Raw genomic sequence first — 19,585 nt, forward strand, 5'->3', positions numbered from 1 at the left:
CTATGTCCTGTCTACCGTGGCAGTAGCTCTGGGGTCCAGGAGTCTGGGCCCAGTGGGACCATGCCCCCGAATTAGGGTTGCCAATTTTGGCTGGACGTATTCCTGGAGGTTTCATCATGTGACATAATCTGTAATGCAAGATTAATCTTTAATCTCCGGAGACTCCAGGACGATCTTGGAGGGTTGGCGACCCTACCCTGAATGTGTACAGGGTCAGGCAGCATAGCTCAGGGGAGGTAGAGACACAGCGGGGTGAGGCCAGTGCATGGCCAGGTTCTCAGCGGAGGTGAAGATGAGAGGGACAGAGGATGAAATGGAGAGAGGCGGAGGAGAAGGTTTTTATATCGACAATGGCTGGAACCTGCCAAAGGACAGAGGAGGCTGATTCCCAGTGACTGGAGGGAGTGCTGTAGAGAGAGACGGCTGGTGAAAAGACACAGCTTCTGGCCCCAGCTCCACAGGGGAGGGAGGGCAAAGCCAGAGGGAGGAGGGTTAGAAACAAAGACAACAGTCTAGTCCTGAGATGGACGTGGAGGAGGGGCTATGGCTGCGTGGTCTGGGCTGGCTAGGGCCACACATGTTGGAGGCAGCAGGGAGGCACTGGGGGCACCTGCACCAGCCAAGGAGCTGCAGGGAGCAAAGCCTGTGCCCAGGTGGTGAGGGGCAGAGATGTGGCTGCAATTGGAGGTGAGGTGCTCACAGCAGGAGGATCTGAGTCACGGAAGGCCCCAGGCTCTGCAAAGCCCCTTACTGACCTATCCTTTCACCTGCAGATCCCCACAGGAATCAGTTCACGCCCTCAGCCCTTCACACACAGAAATGCAGCCACCTCTGGGGTGGAGCATGGCAACTGTTCAAGAGACATACTGCAATGTGACACAACCTCTTAGGAAGGAGGTGAAGAATGAAAGCCACTGTAGATTCACTGTAGCCGTGTTTGAGGTGAGACTCCAGAGCTTCACCCCCAAGAACACCACCAGGGTGTCTGCGCTGACTAAAGGAGTAGGGACCCCCACCAACACAGGTTCAGAGAGCAGAGCACTCCCTATGGTGTCACGAACCCCACGTCCTGCCGCGCCTGAGCTCCCCTTGGCCACCCATCCGAGACCAGGCTGTGGCCCATCCTGTGCAGCTTGTGACCTCAGATCCCAGAGCACATGCTTAGCTCACAGACTTCTTTCTGTATACTGCTTGCAACGCAATTATTCATTTAAAAATAACGCCACAGACACGTTAACTGCCGCATCATCCGCCTGGAGTGGAACTGGGGATTCTCTGTCAAGCCCCAGGGCCGCTCAGTTTAGCAAACCAGGCTCACCCAGCGGCTGTCCTATACTGGCCGATAGAAGGGCAAGGCACCACCACAGACTGCTCGCGTTGTGAATCAGGAGCAGGTTGAGGCAGGGACTTCAACACCATTACCTTAAAAAAATTACCTGGGAAGAAGCTTCCCTTTCATGCACTGGCCAAGACCTGAGCTCAGGCCTCTGCCCTAACCAGCCAATACCAGCATAGCCAGCTATCCAGAGCCTCCCTGTTCTCTAGAACAGACAAACCTGGGACTCAGCACTGGATCGCAACAAGTTATAACGTCTTATTTTTAAAGATAAAATATTGCCATTCCCTTATAACGCAGCTGGGATGGGGCTGAGCTAATTTGCTAGCCCTACAGGGGGTGAGCCCTGGTCACAGGGACCTCGACCTTTCTCCTAGCGACACTGACAGATCCAATTAAGCACAAATTCTAGGCACTGATAAAAAACAGTTCCCCGCTATTTTGGAGCCCAAGATCACCAGAAACACTCCCTCGTTTAAAAATCCAAATGGGAAGGTTTTAACCAAACAACCCTTCCCCAGGAGGTTTCCCACACATTGTGCAGCCCTGGGGTCCATCCAACACGGGAAACGGACCCAGAACGGATGGGAAACACCGTGACATTGACTAGACACGGCCGTGAAAACGACTGGTCTGTTTTCACTGCTCAGCACCGGAAAAGCTCAGAACCGGATCCAAACTTCCCAGCTCCGGTTTGTTTGCTGTCAATGAAATCACCTGCTGTTTCGGGGCAAGTGGAACCAGAACTTGGGTCTTGGCCGGTGAGTGGAGAAGGAAATGACTTTCGAAGGACAGGCTTGTCAACTCTTGATGCACACACTGGGCCCAGTCCTGACTGGTGCCCCACGCCAGATCAAACGGGCTGCGCACAGGGGGTAGGGGATTGGCTCTCCTGGAGTCTCAGGAATGCATCCACAGCCTTTGAACTCCCCTGAATGCCAGAGAACTCCCAATCAGCCACTGGCCCTCACCCCAGCCTGCACCCCCCTCCTGAGTAATGGGATGGAGAGAATTGCTGCGCAGCAGCAGGGGGGGTCGAGCCCCCCATTTCAGTCAAGGACGTACCTCCTCATTGGTGCCTGGCTGCAGGATCTGACCTTCATCCTGCTCTTGATCTGGGGCCCTAACGTCTCCATGTTTGATTGTAATGGTTTCCCATGTGCGCGTTGGTCAGGTGTGTGGCAGGGCAGGGCGGAGTTCTGTGGCATTAACTCATGACCAGCGAGCTGTTAAACATGGGAGCAGAGCAGGAATTCACCCCGCCCAGCTCTCGCTGAGGCTGAACTGGCTCAGGCCATGGTGCCCAGAGGAGATGTTTGGAAGTGGGGGTGTAGGCAGGATTTTAGCAGCAATATGTAGAGGTATTCTCTGCTAATCTGCAAACCCACAACCACTTCCCAAACTCCCAAGTGCTCCCTTCTTTGGAATGGGGGAAGGATGCAGGACTGGGAGCAGAGCAGCAGTGTGGAGTGGAATGGGCAGGACTCCCCTGCATTATTTAACATCAGCGACTCGCTGGCTGCTAAACGTCAGGTGGGGAACGAAGCTGTTCCTCTTTCTCTGCGTGCACAACACAGCACTGCAACACAAGCCCCTATCACACTGGGCCAAAGGAGCACAGAGGCTCTCTCCAGATGCCCCTGGTACCAGATGTTGCGAGATATGAAGATGGGAGATGACGGGCGCAGGACAAAGCAGGCAGTTGGGGGAGAAATGGAGCAAGGCTCAGGAGGAGAAATGGAGAGAATATGGGACAAGTCTGAGATGGATGATGGGGAGGATGAAGGCAGCATGAGAGGACAGAAGCATTTCCCTGAGAGGGCCGGGTGTGAGACGTGCCCGCTGCGTGTCCTCGTGCTCCCCAAGAGCAGCGTGAAGCGGAGGGCGCGACACGGTACCTTTCATGGTGGGAGTTGTGCGGGAGACCTTCTTCCTCTGTCTGGGAGACATGGTCAGACCCGGCTGCAAAGAGAGAGAAGGCCAGGTCACAACAGGACACTGCGTGGCACAAGAACCCTAAAGCGACCAGAGCCGGAGGTGCCAGGGGCTGTGTTGGCAGTTCGCTGGGGAGTGGGGCTGGCATCCAGCAGGCACGGAACAGGGCACATTGACCCCCTCCTCCAGCCCCCCACTGCAGATGAAGGTGCAGCCCACAGAGACTACAGGTCCCAAGGTGCATTTGGTCAGGATGGAGCAATGCCTGCTGGGATCTGCCCACATTCTCATGCTTGGTATGGGATCACGCACTGGATCCCAGCGGGGCAATGACCCGCAGGCAGCCCTGCTATAGCTAAGGGGCCACAGACATTGGCTGATTAAAATGAATCATGTGCAGGGCTGGTACCCCGTACGTTCCCCTCCTCCAGCACCAAGTGCACGCCCAGCCACCCCACAACCCTGGTGCCACAGACGTGCACATGCACTCTCACCCCCCTCCCACTGCCCCTTTGCAAGTGCTTTGGGCAGGGAGCCTGTGGGGTGGCTAGCAGGGCTGGGGGCTGAATGGGAGCATCTCATGGGTGTGGCCCATTTCACTGTCACATCTGGGATATATTGGGCAGGGGGGAGGGGGTTACAGGTTTCATAGAAATCCTTCCTGGAGCTCAGGGAGAACCGAGATTCCTTCCTGGCACCCATGCATGCCGTCTGTCTGCTCCCACCCACCCCTACAGAGCCACTCCTCAGTCATTCTTCCACCCCCACACACACCCACAGCTACACACATGCAATTCACACACCACACACAGACTCCCACACTCCCTTTACCCCTCCCCCAAACAGAGACACCCCCACCTGCTCCCACACACTCAGTCACTCCTGCCTGCTGACTCAGGCCTGGAGTTGCCCTGGGGCGCTGCATCCTGAGAGCAGCCCAGTGGCCTTTCCTCATCCACACTCCCTATGCCACCGTTCTCTTGGTCTGCTGGGCCCAGGGATCATGCTAGGCTGAGCTGACAGATGGCAGCGCCCTGCCCTGCTGCTCCGGCCTGCTAGGAAATGCCAGGCATGCAGGAGCTGGACAGGTGCCGTGTGCAAGCCTGCAGACCCTTCCAAACCACAAGCGCAGGGTTGGGGGCGGGAGACAGGAGGCACCTACCTTCAGCAATGGGTTGGGGAGCCGGTCCTCGTCAATTTCTATGGTGGGGAGGAGGTGCGTGGAAATGGGGAGAAAAAGGATGGAGGGGGGAGAAAAGGAGCAACAGGTTAATAGAGAGACGACTCCAGGACGCTGACACACAGGGGGTCTCTGGTCCCTGTGGGCAGATCCAGCACTGGGGCTCTTCAGCAGCTGCTTTATAAGACACTGTGTTGAAACCATTAACCCTCTCCCTGCCGACCATACAAATCCTTGGCATTTCAGTGTCCCCATCTGGAGATCTCAAAAGGCTTCAGAAATACGGGTCAGCTTCATTGCAGCATCCCATTGGGGTCAGGGGGGAGGAGGGGCAGGGATCAGCCCTGGTCTACGGTGGGGAAAACAGCTGGGATGTTTGCTCAGAACCTCCTCCTGCCCCGTGAAGCAGCCAGAGGCTGGGCCCGATTCACTACTCCCCTCATGTCATTCCCACCACTGCAAAATGGGTGCAAAACACCAGCCATTCAGCATGGCGGCACCTTGTGCCCACTTGACACTGGACAGGGCATCAGTGGCTCAGGCCCTGGCCAGGACTCAGCTTTGGCCTATTGCTGGTGAAATGCATTGGCTCAGTCCCCGGGAGCACATTGGCTCCTAGCACCAGCAATGGAGTCTCTCTGCCAGGCCAGCACAGCCCAGGCTGGCGTGGGGCACACGGCACAGCAGCCCTGATGCTGCTGGCCTCACCCTGACCCACACTGGGGCAGCTCCAGCTGCTGACAGTTTGCAGCGGCATTGCTGAGATCAGGATCAGGCCCAGCCTGTTTGGTTTATTTGTTCTTGGCTTTTTCCTGGTGAGGTGGGTTTTGTCAGCGCCTGTGGAGTTGAGTCTCTGCCAGGCAGCCTGGGTGAGCGGCCCCATCTCATTCCGGGCACAGGGACAGGATAAGCCTCCTAGAGTGTGTGTGTGAGGGGGCTTTGTGCAGAGTGCCTACCGAATGGTTGTATTTGTGGGTTGTGGTCTGTGTGGGATGTGTGCAGAGTGTGTGTGGAGAGCATGTAGCTGCACAGCTGATGTGTTTCTTCAGGGGAGGGTGTGTTGGGAGGGGCGGGAGAGAGAAAGAGAGACAGAGTGATTCCAGAGGATCTCTGCCTGTGTCTCTCTACCTCCCCCCGGGACTGAGCTGGGATGCTGTCGCCATGACAATTTCTGCTCCAACAGACTAAAAAAAAACCTCCGTTTTTAAAACACTTTCCCACTCAGCAATGGGTCCCTGACCTGCAGCATCTTGGTTGCCTGGGAAACAAAACAGGGTGTTGCCATGGTAACCAGAATTCCACTGACCACCAAGTTCCCTCAGTCACTGAGCGGCTGCAGGGGCTTGTGGGCCTCAGGAGGGTCCTGAATAGAGCCTCGGTCCCCTCCCCTTCCCAGCCCTCAGTGGTCGCTCATCCCTTCCCTGATGCTGCTCTGAAGGTCTATGATTTGCCAGGGCTGGTGGCCCCCTTGCTGGGCTCTGGGAAGCAGGGCTAGAGCAGGAGGGGTTGTTCAGAGCAGGGGGAGCTGAGGCGTAATGCGAGTCTGGGATATAAACCTGGTTGGTCACAAGCAGCATCCTGAGCCTTGGACAGCACCCTGCCAGGAGCCTAGCTCAAAGGGGCACTGGAGATGGGGGGTGGGGCGTGGGGAGGGAGGGGAGACAGAAAGAACAACACCGTGTTGTGGTACGGCAGCCTCCACTGTGGCAATGGTGGATTCTCCATCACTGGCAGTTTTTAAAACCACATTGGAGCGCTGTCTAAAAGTTAAATTCTCTGGCCTGTGTTATGCAGGAGGCCTGATCAGATGATGACAAGGTCCCTTCTGGCCTTGGAGTCTCAGGGCTTGCCTACACTTAAAATGCGACAGCAGCACAGCTGCACTGTTGTAGCGTTTCGGTGTAGACACTACCTACAGCGATGGGAGAACCCCTCCTCCTCCCTGAGAGGGGGAATTGAGACTGACAGAAGAATTCTTCCATTGACCTAGCGCTGTCCACACTGGGACTTAACAATGCTGTTCAGAGATGTGAATTTAGGGGAGGTGGGAGCTCTGGAGTCAGAGGGCACCAGCATTTTAACCACTGTGATGCAGATCTAGGCCCTGTCTGCACTAGATCCCCCCCCAGTGGGGTTGCCCCCAGAGGGATTTTTCAAACAGATCTATGGCCAGGGCTGTAGGAACGCGGCTGAAGGAGCCTGCCAGAAGACAAATAAATCAGCTGATTCTGGGAGTTTGACCTTTCTCCCACAATTCCCCAGGGCACCTGGGCAGAAAGTCATGTGAAATCACCTATAATGCATTGCTGTCTTGAGCGGTGCTGGGGATTCTGGGATTGATGCGATGCAGCGTGCAGGAATAGTAAGTGTGTAATTGATGCGAAACTGTATTATAAGGTTCAGCCACTAGGTGGTGCTGTGTCTATCATACCTTATTTAACCTAACCTCAGCCATGGCAGTGCATTAAATAGATTTTGAGTGCACACATTTGGCCTGTATCTTGCTCAGAAGAAAGCTCTGTGACCAGCCCATGTCTGGTACAAGAGCACGACATGGTGTCAGAAATAAATTAAGAACAGACACAGAAGGGAAACAGCAACAAAAGTTGCAAACAGAAGGAAAAAAAGCAACAAAGGTTGCAGGATCTCAACATACCATTCTTCAATGCCCCAAAGAAGAGGAGGTTACTTACCTGTAACTGGAGCTTTATTGAGATGTGTGGTCCCTATCTGTATTCCACTGAGGGTTATACATATGCACCATGTGTCCGGAGCTGGAGATTTTGAAAGTAATAGCATCTGTTGGTTCACGCATGTGCCCTTGCTCCGCTTCTCAGTTCCTTCTCCACCACAAACCAAGCAGATCCGGAGCAGAGGGGAAGGAGAGTGGAGTTGGAATACAGGTAGAGACAACACACACCTCGAAGAACCTCCAGTTATAGGTAAGTAGCCTCCTCTTCTTCTTTGAGTGGTGGTCCCTATTAATCATCCTCAGTGGAATACAACAAGCAGTACCTAGTTGGGAGGAGGGTGCAAGGAAGATGATGGAACCATGGAACGGAGAACAGCTGCACTGAACAAGGCATCCATCACGGAGTCTCACACTAAGGCATAATGGGAAGAGAAGGTATGTAGCGAACTCCACAGGGTTGCCCTACATATGTCTGTAAGTGGTACGTCACGAAGCACGGCCATAGTTGATGCTTGCACTTTCATGGAGTGGGCTCATACCTCAAGGAGTGGGGACAGTTCCGATAACTGATAGCAGGGTGTAATGCACTCCAAAACCCACCTAGAGATCCTCTGAGTGGAGATTGCTCACCCCTTAATCCTTTCCACTAGAGCGATAAACAGGCTAGGGGACTTCCTGAATGCTCTCATCCTCTGCAGGTAGCTAGGGCCAAGGTGTGAAGCTACAGAAAGAAAGCAGGTAAGTGTTTGGGTTGATTGAGATGAAAGCAGGATACAACCTTTGGCAGAAACTTGGGGTGCAAACACAGGGAAACCTCGTCCTTATGAAACGTGGTGAAGGGCGGGTCCACCATCATGACCACCAGTTCGCTAACTCTTCTCGCGGAAGGAATAGTTACCAGGAAGGTGACCTTCATGGAAAGGAGAAACAGGGAGCAGGAGGCCATATGTTCAAAGGGCAATGTCATCAATGCCAAGAGGACAAGGTTGGGGTTGCATTGGGGGAGTGATGGGTTGAATGGGTGAATAAGTCTGGAGGAGGCCCTTCCAAAATATGGTAGTCAAGGGGTGTGTAAAGACAGAGTGTCCCTTCACAGAGGAGTGTAAGGCACTGATAGCGGCTATGTGCACCTTGATGAAGTTGAGAGTGAGTTCTGACACCTTCAGGGAAAGGAGGTAGTCCAGAAGAAAAGGGATGTCCATGTCCTCAGGGGCAAGACCCCTCTGCTGGGTGCATCAGGCGAAATACTTCCCCTTGGCCCTATAGGACTGCCTCATGGAATCTTTTCTGTTACTTGAGGGGATCTCTTGTATTGCTGATGAACATTCCCACTCTAGCGAAGATGCCCACCCAAAACTCAAGCTCTTAGGTGAAACATCTACAGATTGGGATGCCTAATCCTGCCACTGTGTTGCGTGAGGAGCTCTGGGAAAGTTGGCAGTGGAAGCGGGGGACACGCTGACAGACAGAAAAGGAGGGGAGACCAGAATTGGTGAGGCCAGAACAGGGCAATCAAAATGACTGTCACTCTCCTTTCGGATCTTTTGTAGGACATGTGGCAGGAGAGGTAGGGGAGGAAAGGTGCAATTGATCTGATTAGACCAGTGGATAACTAGGGCAGCACCTTGGGAAAGGGTGCCGAGCCCCACCCCCCTGGACCAGTACATTTACTGTTGGCCTGGGAGGTGAAGAGATCCCTGGTTGGAGTCCCCCAGTGGTCGAAAATGTTGGTGGCCACAGTGTCATGGAGCTCCCATTTGTGATCGGCCATAGATTTCCTGCTGAGAGAATCTGCAACTACGTTCTGAGTCCTGAGAAGATATACTGCTGACAACAGAATCTCATGGGTAATGTCCCAATCCCAAGCTTCCACACAGAGCGCTGATGCCTTGTGCCCTCCTGTTGTTGATGTAATAGACAGTGGGTGTTGTCTGACATGACAAGGACATGACAGGAGTGAATGGATGGGAGAAATGTGTGACATGCTCTCTGCACCGCCCAAAGTTCCAGGATGTTGATGTACATCCAGGATTCCCAAGTGGTCCAAGTCCTGTGTCATGTGCTCGCTTATGTAGGCACCCCTTCGGATGAGCGATGAATTGTTGTGCTTGGGAAGGACAGGAGGAAGGGTATCCTGGTGCAGACCTGACTTTGGTCCATCCACCATTGGAGGGAGGAGAGAACCTTGAGGGAAACTGTCCATGGTATGGTGCACAAGAGAATAGGCCCTCTGGAGCCACATTTGCAGGCAGAAAAAACGAAGACGACCGAAGGTGGTAACATACGTTCAGGCCACCATGTGGCCAAGAAGGGAAAGGCGAGTCCTGACTGGAACAGAAGGATCAGAGACCACCTTGGTAATCAGTTCTTGGAGGGTCTGGGACCTGTCCTCCAGTAAGTAGACATGTGCTGAGACAACATCAATGAGGGCCCCAATGAATTCCAGGGACTGTGTTGGATCCAAAGTTGATTTTTTGACATTTACACTCACCCCCAGGAAGGAAAGGAGTGTGAGGAGCAGGGAGATCAAGCCTCCCCTTTGGATCATGCCGCTATCAGCCAGTCGTCAAGATAAGGGAATATAAGGACCCTTTAATACTGAAGGTGGGCCGCCATGACAGAGAAAACTTCGGTAAAGACCCATGGAGCAGTGCTGAGTCTGAAGGGTAGAACCCTGTATTGGACATGTCTAGGGCCTACCATGAATCTCAAGAAACGTCTGCTGGTAGGATGGATATCTACGAGAAAGTAAGCATCTTACATATCAAGAACTATAAACCACATGCCTTTTACTAGTGAAGGTCTGATGGCTGCTAAGGTGACCATACAAAACTTTGCTTGTGTATGAAGCGGCTGAGATGACAGAGGTCTAAGACTGGTTTCCACCCATCCTTCTTTTTGTGAACTATGAACTAGGTGGAATAGAACCCTGTGCCTTGATAGGTCATAAGAACAGGTTCTATTGCTCCCCTTTGCAGTAGGGTGTCCACTTCTAGGGCGAGGATGTTGTTGTGAGAGTGGTCCCTGACATGGGGCTGGGGCAGGGGATGTGGGTGAGGTTGGGTGTGCAGCATGAGGTAGCTCTCTAGATGCACTCAAGTATGAGATGCTGACAGCTGTGATGACGAACCTGGAGGATGGGGCCATTGGGTCTCTTGTCCTTTGTGAGGAGGCTCATAGGGCCGCTGATGGAAGAACTGAGGAGCTCTGAATCTTTGCATTGGTGGTGGGTGGTAGAATTTGTGCTTGGGTGATAGTGTGTAAATACCCAGCATATGCAGAGTGGCTCTGGAGTCCTTAATGGAGGGGAGGGAATCATTGGCCTTCTGACTGAAGAGAGGAGGGAAAGGAAGGTCCTCTGTGGTGTTCTGGACTTCCCTGGGAAACCTGACAGATGTAGCCATGACTCCCTCCTCAGGACGATCCCTGTAGCCATTGCGTGCAAAGAAATGTCCACCGTGACCTGAAGTGTCATCCACGCAACCAGTTTCCCCTCCTGTAAGATAGCCTGGAAGTGGGCATGATTTTGCTGGGGAAGCTTGTCGGCAAAGTCTGCAAATCTCTTAGGCCTGGAGGAAGACTTATGGCCATGCTTATCCACACGCTTCCTTGCCTCATGACTACGCCCTGGCACGGGGTCCATAGTATTGGTACTAGCAGAACTGGACTGGGTCTCTGTGGTAGGAGGTTCGCTCCTAGATTGCTGAGGCTGACGTACGGGGGGGGGGGGGGATCCCCGGCTTGGCTCTGACTGTGGGCTCATGGCGACCTTCATGAAGTGCTTCTTGAGCCAGAGAGCCCGGTGTTCCCCGGTATGGCTTGGGAAGGAGAGGCAGATACTGCACCCGGATGCAACGTGTGCTTCTCCCGAGCAGTAAAGGCAGTGCCGGTGCCGGTCACTGACTGAGAGGTGCAGATCTTGAACTCCCGGATCTTTGGCATAATCCAGTACCCAGGCCTGGCTGCTCAGGGGGAAGCAGAAGAACGGTAAAACGGCATCCCAAAGTCCGTAAAAAAATCCTAAAAGCTACTACTAACACTACACTACTGTAAAAACAACAAAAATACTAACTATATGCAAGTATAAAACAGGTCTTTTTTCTGTGTTTTAGAAAGTGTATCACAAGCTATGATAGAACAGCAGAGGATCTGACTTGGAGCATGCGGCACTGAGAAGGATCTGAGGGCACAGTCGGTCCGCCCTGGTCTTTATCGCCTCAGAAGAAACCATGAGGCGGAGCAAAGGCACTACTACTTTCAAAGGTCACGTCTACACTATCACTTATAAAATCATAGAATATTAGGGTTGGAAGGGACCTCAGGAGGTCATCTAGTCCCACCCCCTGCTCAAAACTGGACCAACCCCAATTAAATCACCCCAGCCAGGGTTTTCTCAAGACACACCTTTAAGACCTCTAAGGATGGAGATTCCACCACCATGGCCATTCCATGGCTTCACCACTCTCCTAGTGAAAAAGTTTTTCCTAATATCCAACCTAGACTGCCCCCAAAACTTGTCACTCAAAGGTGTTAAAAAAACCATACCCGTGAGAGACATAAGTTTCACCAGCATAAGTGGTAGTATGCACAGTGCTATGTCAGTGGGCGAGTTTCTCCCACCAACACAGCTACCACCGCTCGTTGAAGTGGTTTTATTATGTTGATGGGAGAGCTCTCTCCCGTCAGCACAGAGTGACTACATTAGCGTGGTGCAGCTGCATCAGTACAGCTGTGCCACTGTAAGCTCGCTAGTGTAGACATGGCCAAAATCTCTGGCTCCAGATGCATGGCACATGCATATAGCCCTCAGTGGAATATAGAGAGGGACCATCACTTGAAGAAGAGTTTCAGCTTTGATGAACCTTCTGAATGAACAGACTGAAAGCAAGTTTTTGCATTATTACCAAGCTCCACAGGGAAACTGATGCTATTCAGGTATCTTCTTTATTTATGCTAAGGGGAAGCAGCCAGCATATCTTTAAATCCTTGGACTTTACTGAAGACAGTCACAAAAATGACTATAAAAGGATCTGGCTATGTCTGATGCATACTTTATACTTCAGAGAAATGTGGTTTATGAAAGAGCCTGTTTTCACCAGATAATTCAAGAACCAGGGGAAAATGTTGAATGTTTTAGAAGCGCTCTGCATGCATTGGCTGAAAACTATGATTTTGAAACTGCAAAACATGAAAATATCAGAAACAGGGTTAACAGATAAAAGTCTTTCACAGCAGCTACAGCTGAAGACAGACCTAACCCTAGCCAAAGCTATACAGATAGCAAAGAAGTCTGAATTAGTCAAACAGCAGAACAAAAGGCAGGAACAACTGGAAAAAAACATGAGGCTAGCTTAGAAGATATAAACAGACACTTGAGCATTAAAAGTCATTATCATAAAATCCCTGCAGGAAGGAGAGAGAACTCCCAGGCTAAGAGGAACAAATTCCAGTCTACATGCACAAGGTGTGGAAAAAGTCATATCCCAAGAGATGGTGCAGATCTGGCCAGAGGTGTAAGGTATAATAAATTCTCAAAATATGGACATTTTGCAGCTGTTTGCTGCACCAAAACAGTCAGGGAGTTGTCTCATATTACAGACAATCAAGAGCCGTTGTTTCTGGGATCTATCACATATGAAGACACTGAGGCTGCCTGGAGAGTGAAACTGAATATTCATGGCAATACTATTGCCTTTAAAACTGACTCAGGAGCTGATGTCACAGTCATTTTAGAAAGAACTTAAAATCACCTTCAATCCATCCCAGAGCTGAAGTTGCCTGACACAGCTCTGACTAGTCCTGGAGGTATTCTGAACTGGATAGGCTAGTTTACCCCAGAAACAACTTACAAAGACAAAAGCTATGCATTCAGAGTGCATGAGATAAAAGGATCAAAGACCAACAACAGCCTTTTCAGCCTCAGCATAGCAGCCATGATGGACCTAGTGAAAAAGGTGGAAGAACTTGATGGAATATTTGGTGATATTGGACTTTTGAAAAGAGATCCAATACAAATAACCTTATGAGACCATTCTGAACCATACCGTGTACAAACACCCCTACCAGATAGACCTTGGAAGAGACTAGCCACAGATTTATGTGAATTCAGAGGACATCGTTACTTGGCCTTTATGGACTATTTTTCCAGGTATACAGAAATCAGGTACTTGAAAGACATAACATGTCACAGTGTTACAAGAAACCAAAGTGCCCTTTGGCTCACTGTGGTATTCCAGAACTACTAGTGATGGATAAATGACCACAATTCACTCCAGCAGAATTTAAGTCATTCCAAACAAAGTATGTTTTTGATCATATTATTAGCAACCCACATGACCCACAAACAAATGGAGAGGCTGAGAGAGCTGCACAGATAGCCAAGGAAGTCCTACAGCAGGAAGATCCGTTCCTTGCTCTTCTGAGTTACAATAGTAGCTACTGTATATACTCCAGCACAACTCCTGATGGGAAGACAATTTAGAACTACTGTTCGAAATTGGAACAGAACCTATCTCCAAAGTGGCCAGACAAGAAGACAATAGCCAAATTGGATAAAAAGGCAAAAAGAGCCTATGAACAGTTTACAACAGATGTCATGCAGAGAACTGCTGAGGCTAGAACCCATTGACTGTGTTTGTGTCAAACTGGATGGAGAAAAAGGATGGACAACTCCAGCTATCGTAAAGAGAAAGAATTCATCGTCCCGATCATATGTGACTGAGACTGACAGTGGAGCGCTCAACAGAAACCATCAGCATCTAAGTTTGTTCCTCAGCAAGAACAATCAACAGAGCAAATGCTACAGATGGTGGATGCAGAAGAGACTCAAGGATTCCAAACCGACCACAGCCAGTCGTTGCAACTAAAGAACAGCAGATGACCAAGCTGTTATATGTTGCTGTTGTGTAATTAGAAAATCAGTATGAATCAGAGACGCTAACCATACTGACACATACTGAACTGCAAAGATACTTCAACGTTTAAACCTTGTAAATGGCAGGAACGTGGAACTTAAAGGGGGAGTTGTAATGGGATGCTAAACTGTAGTCTATGGTTCAGCCACTAGGTGGCGCAGTGTGCAACATCCCTCAGTTAAGTTAGTCTCAGTCACACCTGTTGAAGCATTAAAGGATTTCACAGTGCTCACATCTGGTGCGTATCTTGCTGAGAAGGAAGCTCTGTGACCGGCCTGTGTCTGCTCCAGGAGCATGACAGTTACCACCCGTATGTCCAATGAGTGCAGAGGCACTGGCTTGTGCTAACCACCGTCAAGATAACGACAGCGAGATAAAGTGCAATTGCTGTAACTCCCGTGAAGCCAGAGCTCAGCCAGGCACTAGGGAGAACACGATTCCCCCAGCAGCAGCTAACCCGATTCTAATCTCCATCAAAAAGAATCTCCAGGATCCCAACATGCAGGGTTCAAGTGGAAACAAGAATGTCTCGTTGATGTATTATGTATTATTATTAGCTATTTAGATGTGCTCACCCCCGGAGACCCCTGTCTTGGCCGCTATAAACAGGAATGAGGAAGGAACAGTCCCTGCCCCACGGAGTCACTGTCTAAGTTTAGGACAAGATACAACGGACAGACTGCAGTGCTCAAGGGAGTACTGATCACGTAATAAGCAGCTGTCACCTAAGATGTTCCCAGGCTCCACCCACAAAACAAGCCACCAAGCCCTACCCCTTGACATGCCAAACAGAGACCCAGTGCACATCAAATTGTGCAGAGCTTTGTAACAGGATGGTCCCGCTCCTTTTACATGTCATTGGCAGGCTTCAGAGTCAACGCCCACTGAGATGAATGGGAGCAGTTCGCTCCTCCCACAGGCACTGCTCCAGTCTGTGCACACACAGGCAAATATTCCTGTATTTGTCACACTCGCTGATAACCGACTGCACCAGCGCTGTGCTCAGGATTTGGCCCTTAGTATATTTTTAATGAAAGCTGAGATTCTGGAGAACAAGGAGGCAACCATCACAGAAAGTTACCGGCACAATGAGCTGGCCCATTGCAAATGCTGCACATCTGGGAACCTCAGAATAAGGAGCAATCCTGGGTTAGAATCCTCCTGATGATCCCTAATCCAGAAGCAGACCCTTCAGAGCCTGGATGGCGTGGGATTTTTGCTGAAACTCACTTGCTATAAACGTGAGAGGCAAGGGGAGGTACTGGTCCTGTTTGGCCTCGGTCACAGAGTTGTGGTTCAGGTTTGTTGTTTTCCAAAACCTCTAAAGAATTTGTCAGTGAAGAGTCTGGGGTCTGCATGGCCAAGAAAAGCCACTGCTGAAGTACACTGGAGGAACAGGGTTAGGGGATCTGGCTCCTGTAATATTCTGGATTGCTAACTAGTAGTAAAGACTAATCCTGGCAGCAGGTATTTCCAGGATCAGGTCCTAAGCAATCAAGGGCCCAATTCTGCTCTCATTTCAATTGGGATAACTTTACTGAATGGACCAATGGAGTTACTCCAGATTTACATCAACAGAACAGAGAGCAGAATCTGGCCCTAAATGTACAGTATAATTTAAAGCACAGAATAAAGTGTATCTAATACACAATGAGACAAATTTGACTCTCTATCAATGTAAATCGGGAGTCATCCTTTGAGGGCAGTGGACCTGCTCTGGATTTACACCAGGGGAACGATGATCAGAGTGTGGTGGAGCAAATGCTGCAATGAACCTTGGCTTTACTTTGCCCTATTGGATTCAGCCCCATCCTCAGGTAGTAACCTATGGAATTTGGAGACATGTCACATTCATGAAAGCTGATGGTGCCTCCCTATGACATTCCCTTCATTTCCCCAGAGAAGAAGCCCATTTCTGCCTGGCTGCCGGCTCCCAGCAGAAGGACTGGTGCAGAATGTACAGCAAGTCAAATTATAAGACGAATTTGATGTCAGTCTGACAGGATATATCTAGGCGGGTCCCATATATCTAGGGGTCTGTCCTTGGTCTGGTACTATTCAATATTTTCATTAATGACTTGGATATTGGAGTGGACAATATGCTTCTAAAATCTGCAGATGAAATCAAGCTGGGAGGGGTTGCTAGCACTTTGGAGGGTAGGATTAGAATTCAAAATGACCTCGACAAATTGGAGAATTGGTCTGAAATAAACCAAATGAAATGTAATAAAGACAAGTACAAACTACTTCACTTAGGAAAGAAAAATCAAATGCACAACTACAAAATGAGGAATAACTGGCTAAGCAGTAGCACTGCTGAAAAGGATATAGGGGTTATAATGGATCAAAAACTGAAAATGAGCCAAAAATGTGACGCAACTGTGAAAAAGCCTAATATTATTCTGGGGCCTATTAACAGGACTGTCATACGTAAGACAAAATGTAATTGTCCTGCTCTACTCGGCACTGGTGAGGCCTCAGCTGCGGTACCGTGTCCAGTTATGGGAGTCGTATTTTGGGAAGGATGAGGACAAATTTGATGCTGAGGAGACCTACAAAAATGGTTTCGAAAACCTGGCCTATGAGGAAAGGTTAAAAAACTGGGCATGTTTAATCTTGAGAAAAGACAACTGGGGGAGAAACTGCTAACAGTCCTCACATACGTCAAGGGCTGTTATAAAGAGGCCAGTGATCAACTCTTCTCCACGTCCATTGACGGTAGCAGAATAAATAAAGGGCTTAATCTATAGCAAGGGAGATATTAGGAGAGACTTTCTAATTCACTAAGGGGAATATAATAATAATATAACAACAGCACTGGAGCAGGCTTGCGAGGGAGGTTGCTGAATCCCTGACACTGGAGGTCTTTAAAAGCAGGCTGGGCAAACTCCTGTCAGGGCTGGTGCCGGTGTCCTTTGTCCTGCCGTAGCACAGGGGGCTGGACTCGATGACCCCTTGAGGTCCCTTCCAGGCCTACATTTCTACGATCCTATACCTCTACATCTGCAGCTAAGGCTGGGACTCTCCTCCCCGTGGGTGATCATTTTCCCGGGCAGCCTTCTTCCCCCAAGTGCCTTTGTTCCTCTTGCTGAGGGAATGAAGCGAGATTTAACGCCTCTCCTGGGACACCCTGTCATGCCAAACAAAGGAGGCTCAGACCGCCCAGTGCACGAGTCCTTCTCTCCACAGTTGTGTGGCTCCAGGGATGACTGAGTCACGGGATGATGGGTACCCATGGGTCGGATCACGGTGGGCACCCAGGCCCAGGTATGCCTCTGGTTATGCTAAACCTGCCCTTGTTAAAATTTCATTCCAGCTGTCACTTTCCATCTCTCTGAGAGGGAAATTTCACCCTGGCTGATGAAGCGTGTCCACCGGCTCCTTTCATGGTAAGAGCTGGAGCGTGGAGCCTTCTCCCTGCAATCCGGCTGCATTGTGTGCACCAAAGCATATCATGGCTGCAAAAGGGTTAGCAGGAAAGACAGACCAATTACCACACAAATGAGCTGGGTCCACCCGCCAGCTCCGTGGATACGGTTAGCTTTTGTTTAAAGAGACTTAATCTGTGCAGCTCTAGGAACCTAGCTGGCTGCCACCAGTCTCTGGGATGTTTGAAACCTGGATCCAAGTCGATGGCTGTAACCAGAACCAGAGTGAGGGACTCGGCATTTGAAAACCTGCCTGCTGCTGTTCCCCAGCTGTTTTCCCTCCATCTGCAGGAGGCACTGCTCAGACCCTTGGAGACGGAGTGAGCCAGCGAGCGGCTGCTGCATTGAGAGCTCATTCATATTTGATTGTCCAGGGGTGTTTTCAAAACACTGCAGCAGAGTGTCACAGCTCATCTGTCAGAGAGAGGCAGGAGCTGGTGCCTTAGCTGGGGACAGCAGCTCAATCCTGACCACTGTGCTGCTCCCAGAAACAGGCCCAGCCTTTCCTGGCCCCTGAATGTGTGAAGTAGAGCAAAGCACTGGATCGGGAAGGATGACAACCAAAATCCAAGCAACAGCTGCCATTTTAATGGAACGCATACGGGTGAGAGCACCCCCTGCTGTTCTGCTGAAGGAATTAGCAAGTGATGACTCCTTCCCAGAGCTGGACACAAGAAGCAAGCCAAAGGGAGTAATACTAGCTTGGCCTACAACAGAAAACACCCTCACCTGGACCAGCTAACATGAAGAGAGACCTGCTAATGGTCTGCACATATCAGAAGGGAGGAAGCTATCCAGAGGGATAGGCCCGGGGACGAGGGGTGAGTGCTAGGAACAGTGGAATCAAGTTTGGAGAAGGAAAATCTAGAAGAGATTATTGGAAAATGGGCTTTTTTTCTGCAGAAAATTTCAACTTTTTGGTGGGAAACTGAGTATTTCAATTTGGAAAGCCCTCATGGGAGTTGTCGTTTGAGTGCCGTAAGCTCCCATTCTCCTCTATAGTTGGGCTCTCTGGTCTGACAGCATCTCCCAGGATGCACCAGGCTTCATAGTGAGGGGAGGCAGTTGCCTCATGGAGTCCTTGCTGTGTATCTTGGGAGATGTAGTCCAGCTGGGGAGCCCAGGCCATAGAGGAGAATGGGGAGATGAAGAAACCAAACCACAACTCCCTTGAGGCACTGCAGCAGGGTCTCTGAATTGAAATATTTCATTTTCAGGTGTTTGAGGGGGGAGGGGGGGTTGACAAAAATTGTATTTTTCCCTCCGAAAGCAGACTTTTTCATGAAAAAATCATTTAGTCAAAAATCCAATTTTCTTTCAAAAAATAGATTTGATGGAAAATTTTTTACTACCCTGAAAATTCATGGAAAATGTTAAAAAAAAACAAACACGGTAACAATGTGAACTACACAGAGCTGGGGGAATAACTGGGTTTTTGCATTCAGTGGCTAAACCAAAAATTCAGAATTTCTGATCTGAAGCAGAAAACGTTCAGATTTTTTGTTTTGTTTTCAAGTGATTTTTCCTCTTTTGTTTTCTAAATTACTCTAGCTAATTTCTCAGATAGAACATCGTTTCAAAACGAAAAGTCAACAGGTTTCATTCTGAAAGTGTTCAAATGAAAATTTCAACTTTTCAAAAAAAAATTCTTAATATTTTTTATGGCATAAATTATTTCCTGAATTCAGCCTGAATTCATTAATAGCTTCAGGCAATGTGAAACTGAATTTTTTGTTGAATAAACTATTGTCTGAAAAGGTTCACTCACCTCTAGTTCTGTATTCTTAGTGGAGTCCCCAGGTGGCGCCATTACACACAGTTTTACAAGTTCTTTTTTTAGCCAGTGAGCAGTGTCCAGCCTTGAAGAAATGCTCTATTGTTGTTAGCTTTGCAATCTAGTTTCCTTGGGGGAGCTCTTGCAAACAGCTGAGAGTTTCTGCTCCTTGCTGGGGCCAATTTAGGGGCAGGGTTACTCCCTGGGCACCAGGAATTTAACAAATGTATCTTTCCAGAAAGCAGCTTCAGTTTCAAAGGTGGAACATTAGCACTGATGGGGCATGGCTGCCTTGGAGTATCGCTGATGAGTCCTTCACCTGCAGG

The 19,585-nt window shown here is 49.9% G+C and overlaps 1 protein-coding gene across 1 annotated transcript in view; it reads right to left on the bottom strand.

Annotated features, from left to right (window-relative positions):
- PPP1R1A (protein phosphatase 1 regulatory inhibitor subunit 1A) overlaps positions 1–19,585 on the bottom strand; it is a 60,075-nt gene that overhangs the window by 8,725 nt on the left and 31,765 nt on the right. The window contains exons 3-4 of the mRNA XM_067535048.1: positions 4,434–4,471; positions 3,235–3,298 (exon numbers count right to left, since the gene is read on the bottom strand). Coding sequence (XP_067391149.1) covers positions 3,235–3,298; positions 4,434–4,471 — 102 coding nt within the window. The remainder of the gene's footprint in view (positions 1–3,234; positions 3,299–4,433; positions 4,472–19,585) is intronic.

This window comes from Emydura macquarii, unplaced genomic scaffold (genome assembly GCF_026122565.2).
Source record: "Emydura macquarii macquarii isolate MOO-44397 ecotype Brisbane River unplaced genomic scaffold, CSIRO-AGI_Emac_v2 contig_3472, whole genome shotgun sequence".
Taxonomy (NCBI): domain Eukaryota; kingdom Metazoa; phylum Chordata; order Testudines; family Chelidae; genus Emydura; species Emydura macquarii.